Source organism: Homalodisca vitripennis, chromosome 7 (genome assembly GCF_021130785.1).
Source record: "Homalodisca vitripennis isolate AUS2020 chromosome 7, UT_GWSS_2.1, whole genome shotgun sequence".
In the NCBI taxonomy this organism is placed as follows: domain Eukaryota; kingdom Metazoa; phylum Arthropoda; class Insecta; order Hemiptera; family Cicadellidae; genus Homalodisca; species Homalodisca vitripennis.
The window spans coordinates 122681715-122691604 of record NC_060213.1 but is presented as its reverse complement, the minus strand read 5'-3'; the positions used below and the strand labels follow the sequence as shown (position 1 = coordinate 122691604).

The 9890-nt window shown below is 35.5% G+C and overlaps 2 protein-coding genes across 2 annotated transcripts; both read left to right on the top strand.

Moving 5' to 3' along the window:
• The first annotated feature begins 207 nt into the window (after window positions 1-207).
• Window positions 208-6781, top strand: LOC124366250. Its single transcript, XM_046822646.1, has 2 exons — window positions 208-328; window positions 2991-6781. The coding sequence occupies exon 2, from the start codon at window positions 3149-3151 to the stop codon at window positions 6647-6649; it is 3501 nt and encodes a 1166-aa protein (XP_046678602.1). The 5' UTR covers window positions 208-328; window positions 2991-3148; the 3' UTR covers window positions 6650-6781.
• On the top strand, window positions 222-9488 carry LOC124366251. Its single transcript, XM_046822648.1, has 2 exons — window positions 222-332; window positions 7675-9488. The coding sequence occupies exon 2, from the start codon at window positions 7866-7868 to the stop codon at window positions 9414-9416; it is 1551 nt and encodes a 516-aa protein (XP_046678604.1). The 5' UTR covers window positions 222-332; window positions 7675-7865; the 3' UTR covers window positions 9417-9488.
• The last annotated feature ends 402 nt before the right edge of the window (window positions 9489-9890 follow it).

Sequence of the window (9890 nt, the reverse complement as noted above, 5' to 3'; positions counted from 1 at the left end):
GTTATCAAAATCAGACTTTATAAAGAATGTGGTGGTCAAAAACAAAAAGTCATACAGCTTGCTCAGTCATAACTTTGAGGCGAAATGTATTTGAAGAAAGTCAGTGCCCACAATGCCATGTACAATTGAGCCAGCAGAACTAAAATGCGTACTTATTACTGTGTCAACAGCTGACTAAATTCCGAGAACATTATATTAACAGCTAGGTTAACTTCCATGTAAACACACCACATTCACGTCTAAATTCAACTAATCAAAAACGTCGAAATCAAGTCTAAATTTTTGTAATCTGTCCAGGGATACTTGGAACATTATATATCCAACTTTAGTAAGTACGTTACTGATTGTTTTTAATTATGAACTGCTTAATACTCAAAGTGGAATTGAATTTCAATTGTATTTCTTAACCTTGCGCCACTTAAAAATCTAACTTGGCCCGGTTAAGTTTACTTTACGATTAGTATCAAAGGTTTATTATTAGTATTGGTTAGAATTATACTTACCAGTGGAAACGCAGTGGTCTGTTTTATAACAACATAATATAACAATAAAAAATATCCAAAAATGTCCAAATGTCAATAATAATAAACAAAGAAAAAAAGTAACGATTCATGTAGTAATGATCGTCTAAAAGGCATTTAACAATGAGTTTACATTTGAGAATCTTTTAAATTAAAAACGCATTTAAAATAGAATTAGATTAGGGCAGAATCATCCAGTAGATATATAATGTTAAATCACTATGGTAACACTTTTCATAGCAATTTATATGAATTTTCAGGCCGCGTGGAAAATGACAATTGTATAATGAAAACCTTAAACTAGATTAAGATTTATAAACAAGCAGTATTTAGTAATAAAACGGTCTGTAATAGACATTCTAATAACTTTATCCTACTTCCGATTACACGATATCTAGACAGTTAAAATCCCCGAAGAATGTGTAGTTTAAACTGTTCGAGTACTGACCAGTATACAAAATTCTTCAACGAAGGAAGACCTTTAAAATGATACGTCACAATTACGTAACCTACTATTTTCAAATCTCAAGATTCGAACCTGTGATCCTCATTTTCGCACACGCCCTGTTTTTTGCCTCAGGTGATGTTTGGTGAAGTGATGTGGAAATTCTCCCTAAGTGACAGCATCAGGACAGTTATTCCAATAGACTGACTTAGTATACAAAATCTACCCATATAATAATCATTGTGAAAAGTGGAAGAAGAGAGGTATAATCCAATCTTGGCCTTCATCAATTAATGGACTTTGTATTGTTCATAATATGGATTCAACTTTCCGCCGTGTTTAATAAGAATTTATGGTTGTGCCACCTTCCAAGAAAACAAGAGTAACTCCTCTCTTCAAAAACAGATGCGATAACCTTCCATGCTGACAACGTTCGCATGAGTTTTCTTGATTTTTGGGGGGTGCGCGTGACCCCATTCCATAAACTGTGTTTTGACTTTGAAATTCACTTGTTTTCCAAGACTCGTCTCCAAAGATTCGATTAAGCAACGAGTCACCATCTTTTTCGTAAGTGTGTAAGACATAAATTGGTTTTTATGGGTGTCTGTTAAGATTTTCGGTACCCATTTTGCACAAAATTCTTGGTAACCTAACCTCTACGTAACAGTTTTGGGTAACAAACTCCTTTAAATCTGAAAAAAAAACTGAATTAGAATTCTGTTATTGTGAATCGGCGGCCTTCTGTAATCTTCTCATCGAGTATAGAGATAATTTCATCGATCATAATGCTTGGCTGTCCACTTCGTTCATCATCATGTACAATAGTTTAGCAATTTATATACCAAATGTACCACTGATACACTCCACCTTCAGTAATTACATCGTTCGCACAAACTTTACAGAGTTGGCGATAAATCTCAATTGGTTTATTGTGCTTAGACAACACAAATCGTACTACTGACAACACTTCATAACTCACGTGGTTCACAATAATTGCGTAATACATTTTAAAGTATTAGTGTAAAACTACTATGAGCTACAGTAAACTCTCACTAATAGGGCTGGATCGCCACTGAACGGAGAAACGCCCTGACATCAAAATGGCCGCGATAGTCTCGCTCCTAGCGACTACAGAGCGAAAAGTACTCTACTTTCTGGATAGCCCTTTTACAATCTTCCGAGTCGGTTTCAGTGTCGGATTTCAGACGCTGCACGAAGAGGAAGGTGAAATGGAGCTAAATTCAATATTCACATTAAATTTTCCTAACTTCATTATTTAGTTTTTCAACAATACTATCAGCGTGAACAAAAATTTATAGAACCCATGAGAAAATTTTAGTACCTACTTTATTCGTATTGCAATCATGAATAATTCATTCAAAACCGTACTTTATACTTGATTTCTTCAGCCGAGCTAGAGGTAAATGTAAATAGAATTGATCCGTATTTATGTGAACTCCTAAAAAGCAATTATATATTTTTAATTGCGTTTCATTATATCGTCGCATATACTGCATTAACAAAGAGAAGTTAGTTCTCAAATTTAACCCTGTTACCGAATGATCTACAGTTTGCTGAGCCTCATCATCACAGTAGAGACTACTAACGGCTCGGCCTAGGATGTTGTGGTCTGGAGAGCATTTGAAGAGAATTCTATCAACTGTCCCCTGGTTAGAGTTTCTTAAAGCTTTTTTACATAAAAAGTAAACATAAAGTATTGCTTATATCATCATTATTGATATAAGAGTGCTTACATGTAAGAAGTGACTCAGTACAGTAAAAAATATTTCTGAATTGACAGAATAAAAAGAAAACTTACGTATGTCTAATAAAAAGTTAAAAGTGTTAAAAATTGTTCAACGTACTGTTGGGACGAAAATCACATGTTTAGTTCGAGTTAAAAACTTGTATTATATTTAGAGCATTATTTTGACGACATTATTGAAAGGAAAACAGAAGTACAGAGTACATTTCATGTCAGACATTATACTGAATTAATATCGGGTACGTCTGTTTCTTTTCAGAGAATCTTTGGTTGGAAACCGTTATATTACAAGAAATACAAAAAGTTTTGACTTGTACACTTTTGTAAGTACACTTGAAAAGTTTTACTTACTACTTGGGTCGTTGAAGGCTGCCTGAAAATAAAGTAAAACCTTATGAAATTTGATTTTGGTAAACAATGCCAGGGAATGCAATGGATGAAGATGAACCGGTGGCTACAGCAAGGCCAGTTCGTGGTCGAGAACTCCGAACGATGGGAATTCACACTCAACGTACAGATGAGCAAACCGGAGGGGAGGTTTACTACGAGGGGTTTATGGATGGAAAACGGTACATGGTTCCGGACAGTAATCTTGAAGCGATGAAAGACATGATAAATTTCACGATGCGAAGGAGAGTGAGTCTAAGATACAAACATCAAACGTCTTACGACCTAGGAGAGTACGACCACTTTAACGAAATGCTGCAGAACTTGTTGAAAAAATTTGAAGGAATTGATAGTATATCTTCAACTCCCGGAAATTCAGTGGATACTGGTTCATTTGTGTCAGATATCAAGACAGAACCTTCCGATTCAGAAGAGAAGACTAGAAAAGAGGATGGAATGGAAAATGACACGAATAGGAGCAGCGTGCCTTCAACCTTAGAACGTGATAAGGAAGAGCAAATCGAACCAAATGAAAAAGGAACGCCTTCATGTCTAGAGGATGATAAGAAACAACTGGTTAAAGAAGACCACCCTGAAGATACACCAATGCCGTTAGAAAAAGAGCCTAATACAATAAGTAATTTGCAAAGTGAAAAAACTCCTTCAAATTCAGGGAGAAAACTATCAAAAGACGAACTATATCCACAAAACGCACCCCCAAAATTACATGATAAAGATGATAAGGTAGCGGAAATAAGTGAAGAAAATAGATCCTTACATTCAGATAATAAAAAAAGGAAGTCCAGCATAACAGATATAATGGATTTAGATGAGAAGGAGCCAGTTATACCCAAAGATGAAAAAATACATCCAAATAGTGGTAATAAAATTGAAAAGTCAAAGGGTGAAGACGTCGATAAGAAATTGTCAAGTCTAAACGAGCAAGGAAAAACGCCACTTCATTCAGGGTCTGATTTGCTGGATTATAGTGCTGGAAAAGGTCCTTTGACATTTGATAGTAAGACGAAAATGCCAATTAAAACGGATGAAAAGAACGGAACTATTTATTTGGATAATAGAAAAGGTAGACCTAGTATATTAGATATAATAGATTTAGATGAGGAGGAGCCAGTTAAAACCTATGGTGAAGGAAAATTTCCTAAGAAGAGTGATAAAACAGAAATGCCACAGGTTGCTGATAAGAGAGCTGCAAGTCTAGTTGAAGGAAATAAAACGCCAATTCATCCAGACTTTGAAGAAAGACATCAAATTCGGGAAAGTGAAATTGGTCGGTCGGGTGAACTGAATCGCTTAAAAAGTGGTGGTAGAGATATAGTTTCAAGTAAGTTATGGGAAAGAGGACGCTATTTTAGCACAGGCCATAACATTAAAGATTCAGTTGGCTATAATGCTCAAAAAGGACGTATCACTTTAGACGGAATAAGAAAAAATCAAATTCAGCTGGAATCTCAAAAACGGGTAACCATGGATCATATTGCTGGAAAGGGACGTTTGACATTAGATTGTATGAGAAACACGCCAAATATAATGGATGAAAAATATGGAACCATTTGTTTAGACAATAAAATAGTTAAACAAAGTATACTAGATATAATAGATTTAGATGATGAGGAGTCTGTTGAAATCTACAGTGAAGAAAAATATGCAAAGAAGGGCGATAGAATAGAAATGCCAATTGGTGAAGTTGTTGATAAGAGAGCTTCAAATCTAGTTGAGGGAAAGAAAACGCCAACTCATACAGGTTTTGAAGAAAGGCGTCAAATTCGAGAAAGTGATATTAGTAAGCAAGTAAAACCTGGTGTTTTTGAAGAGGAAATAGAAGATCTAATTCCAAGTAAGCTTGATACTGACGGACGAAGCACAGACAAGAGGATTAAAAATTCACTTAATTACAGTGCTGAAAAAGGACCTTCAACATTAGATAATACGAGTAAAACGTATCAAAATCAATTAGCATCTGAGAAACGTGGGATGACGGATTCAACAGGTTATAATGCTGGTAGTGGAGCTTTGAGATTCAACAGTTTAAAGAACAGGTCAACCCAATTTGGTTCTGAAAAACTTTCAATTCCAGTTGGAGAGGATAAAAAAGATAAGAAAATGGGTCCGGATATTACAAATGGTAGATTGATGCCTAGGAAAGCTGATTCTGAAAAGAGTCGTTTTGTGTTAAAGAGTCGCCAGCAGCCAATCACTCTCGATGAATCGTTAAATAATGATTTACAAAATGGGAAAATAGAAAATAGGAGGCCGATGGAAATGGGTGGCGAAAAGAAGTATTTACAGATAGGGGATGGGGTAGGAATGACATTGTGTGAGGTTTCTGATGAGAGTTTAAAAGAAAAACGGAGTTCTCCAAATCATCCAGAACCCGGAGAAAGACCTCCAGCAAGAGAGAATGGAAGAAGTAAACCGGGTGAATCGGGCAGTAGAGAGACACCTCCAGAGAAGGATGGAGAAAGAAAACCGCCGCTACCACCACATGGCAACGGTAATGGTTTCAAAGGGCACGAAGACAGCGGTAGAGATGAGAAAGAGTCAGAAGACGCTTCTATATCTTCAGTGGACGACACTGAAGAATACCGTGTTAGATTATTAATCTCTGGACATTTTCATCCGGACGAAACGCCGATGTTCATCATCCAAGAGTATGAAGCAGAATCTGGAGTGTTTGATGATCAGATTGTTGACATCAAGCGCATACAAAATGTTGGGGACGTTGATATCAATATCGCGGGGAAGTTTTACAATGACACCATTATCAGGGAGCGAGATGATAAGAGTCTATTTCTAAATATCAAACCACTCAAAATTGAAATTGACCATCTGAATAGCAAAATTTACTACGATAAATTTGAAGAGAGTTTTAAAATAGAGAACCTTGTTGATGTTGTGCTTAAGGGACAATTTGTAGCTAGCACACTAACGAGGGAAATCACTCCGGTGTTATCTTTCAATATAAAGAAACTTGGTCTTGGCAGCGTTTCTTCTGATAGCGTCACTAAAAAGAACCCACGCTTGGATATTACCAGGTTTGACCAAGCAGTAGTAAATAAGAGTAATCCTTATAACAGTGAAAATGCTGTGGTTAACATTGTTAGGGTTGCTAACAACGGCTATGGAAAGATAGCGGATAAAGTAGGCTCTTCTTACTTTGACAACGAGGATGAGCTAACAATTAGTAGGACAAGTATAACTAACTTTGGCTCACTAGAGTTGACTGTTGATGATTGGCATGCGAAACCACCCGGACTCTACTCGTACTTACCTGTGATTCCCTTGTCTCTGCAGAAGAGCTTGACAGGTTCTGAACTGGAAATAGTTGAAGTTGGTGAGAATGAAGAGATCGAGAATTCACCACAGATAAAAAACCGTAGAGGACGCAAAGAAATGAGGCAAGGTGAGAAGACCAAAAAAGGTGCAAACAGGAGCAATGCAGAGGATACTGAATACATTTGCAGGATTAAAGATTATAGGCCTGCTAAGAGGAAATTCTTTAATTTATTTTAAAGATTACGTTTTGGTTGGAAAACAACTGGAACTAAACATTTGTGTCTGTAGTGAAACGACTATTGTATTGTTAAAATATAGTATTGTAATTTTATTTAATGGAAATAGACGTACAACATTAACAACGTTTAACAATAATATTTATTTTAAATAAATACAAAACTAAAACTAATTTTTTATTGTTGCGCTTTGCCATTTTACGTTCTGGTCATTTTCATTTCAATCAATAGCAAACAAAAACTACGTTTTACTTTTTATGTTGTGTAGTGAAAAAGTAGGTGACCAAATTATTACTTTTGAAAATATATTGTAATTAGCTGTCACTATTAAATGGCGGTGGTTGGCCGAGCGTTAGCGAAGACTATCACTCAAGGGGCTGAAAAGATTTTATGTACTATGTTTCTCTGCCTGTCTACCCACATGATATCTCTAGACGAATTGGCCTTTACACTTGAAATCTTTCATTAAGGTATATTTCAACATCGAGTTCGATTATGGTCGTTCAACTCCATCGATTGTGGCAGAGCGTTAGCTAATATTTTTATACGTAACACAGCTATGGTGGGAAGGTTTAATTCAATGTGAATGTTGAGTTTAGCTCCATTTTGGTCTTCGTAAATTTCAAACTATGACGACTCCAGATGGATGATCCTCGCTTTTAATATGTATTGATACCGACTCCAGAAGATAACTTATTAAAAGTCGAAACTATAGTAGTTTATGACTACAAACACGGTAGGAAGTGTTTCACGAAGGTACGTAGTTATTGTTAGTAGTAAATGTAGTTGAATGAATGAAATATGCGTCCAAACTAGTATAATTAGGCATATAATAAAACACCAGGTCCCATACAGGAAACTAAGAAATACAGAATTATACTACATGGGGTATTTTTGTTTTATTTTAATTTGTCAATTCATCTGTTAAAGTTCGATTTTTTTGTATATAAACACGCTCAGTATGAGATTAAACGTGTGTTTTAATTCCAGACTATGGATGAATAAACTCATGGTTTTGGTTTTCAGGCGCTTTCCACTATGATACTAGATGATTTGGTCATCAAACAGCATGAATCATATTTACTGCAGTATATCCAAAATGATTTTGCATCTATTATCTAAAGAATTTTACCTGGATCATTCCCGCTGTAGTCACTGAGGAAAAGTAGAAACAGGTGGTAAGTTTTTACTAAATAGGAGTAGAGGAAGCAATATAAATGGACTTTTTCCAAAGTGGGCCACCTTTGAGACCGCTTGGACCAGAACCTGTGGTGAGAGATAAGCCTCTCAAAGTACGCGAAATGACCAGAGCTGTCCTCATTCCCAAAGCAGCCAAAAGCTCGGATAAATTACCAGGAAATCCAGCGAGGACAGAAGTTCCTGCAGAAACGTACTATGAGGCTTACGTGGATGACACAAAATACCTCGTGCCTGATACTAACCTTGTGGCAATGAAAGATATGATAAACTATAAAATGCGCCCGAAAACCAGTATAAAATACAAGAATGAGACACGATTTGAAGACGTGAACTATAAACATTTACACAGGAGATTGGGGTCGATGCTTGACAAAGTCGAGATTCCGAGCGACATCGAACAGAGCTCAGTGATCGGTGACAGGCAAAGAAAATCGAGCAGAGAAATAGAGAATGAGGAAGTAACAGTTGGTGGAGATCCAGAGATGAGAGCAATTATTGAAAAGGAGGACGATGAAGAAACTGTTATAGGTGAACTGCAGCCAAAACTAAGTAGCGAGAAAGATAATGAAGAAGAATTCACAGAGTCAACGATAAACAACGATGAAAAAGAGAGTCAGGAAAAGACAGTTGTTACTGCTGAAGAACAGCTTACGGAAAAATTAAGTGTAATGTCAATTCAGTCTGAAAACGAGACTTCCAGTAATCTTCTACCCGTTGTTAAACCCTTGAAATCATCAGAGTTATTAGAACCACAGTGTTCAGGCGATGAAGATGAAGATTTAAGCGAACACCGTGTAAGATTCCTTATCTCTGGTCATCTTGGGAAGGATAACAAACCTGTTTATATTATTCAGGAATACGAAGGACGATCTAGCATTTTAAAAGATCAATCGGCAACCTTTATGACTTCTAAAGAACAAAATAATATTTCAGTGTCTATTTCGGGAAGGGTATTCAAAGATAACATCCTCATTGAAGAAGATGGAAAGCCTAAATCTCTAAATATAGATCCTGAAAACATAATTATTGAACCTGAGAAGAGTAAAATGTTTAGGGATGTTTTTGAGGAGACATTAAATATTGAGGGAGTTAATATTTTACTTAAAGGTGAATTCCTAGAAAATCAATCGCAAAGCCAGTTCACTCCTTTTTTATCTTTCAACATTGTGAGCGAAGATGTTAAAACTCCGAGAGCATTTGATGACCAAAACACGATATTAAGTGGATTGAACATGTCTAAAGCTATATTATACCAACCTTTGTTTACATATAATGACGAGATGGTTTTATACGAGTCTAAGAGAAAAACATATAAATATCCATCCAAATCACACTCTTATATCACAGGAAATAAACTTAAAAGCATTTTTGAAAAGAGAAGTACACGTTTAATAAAGAATCACTCAGAGTTCGTAAACATCACAAACAAGACAACAAGTAGTGAATTGGTTAAAAAGAGCCTGGTCAGTAACAAAAAGAAGAGTACTAAACAGAGTATTTTAAGTAACCTTCAAATATTCTATAAGCAAATATCATTGATCCAATCAATATTTAGACACAGCGAGTAATATTGTTTTTTTCAGGGTACAAATAGTTTTGCATAGTACCACAACAGTGCTTAAAATAAAACGTTTATGCATTTTTATTTATTTATTTTTTTATTTATTTATTTTATTCAATTACATTGTTTTACACAGTTTGGCCTCGCCAAGTTACATAAAAAACTTGTCGGCGAGGTCCAGCGATATTTCCTTACTTCTACTGCTCCACTTCTACTGGCAATAATGTCTTTAATAAGTTGTATCGCTTAAAATCAATTTAATAAATTAAACTACTAATGACGATTTATTTGCGGTTTAGGGCAGGCATCATGTTTCTATTTTATATTTGGCAATTGTATGAATATGGTTTGAACTTAATATAACAATAACAATAACAATAAAATAATATAACGATTACATAACGAAAAACAATATAAATTACAATAACATGGTTAGATATCTGAAAACGATTTTTCTAATAATAATAACAATATATTCTTC

Bases quoted from the DNA above. Each gene is read 5' to 3' on its own strand.
- LOC124366250 (XM_046822646.1), top strand. From the start codon at position 3,149: ATGCCAGGGAATGCAATGGATGAAGATGAACCGGTGGCTACAGCAAGG.
- LOC124366251 (XM_046822648.1), top strand. From the start codon at position 7,866: ATGGACTTTTTCCAAAGTGGGCCACCTTTGAGACCGCTTGGACCAGAA.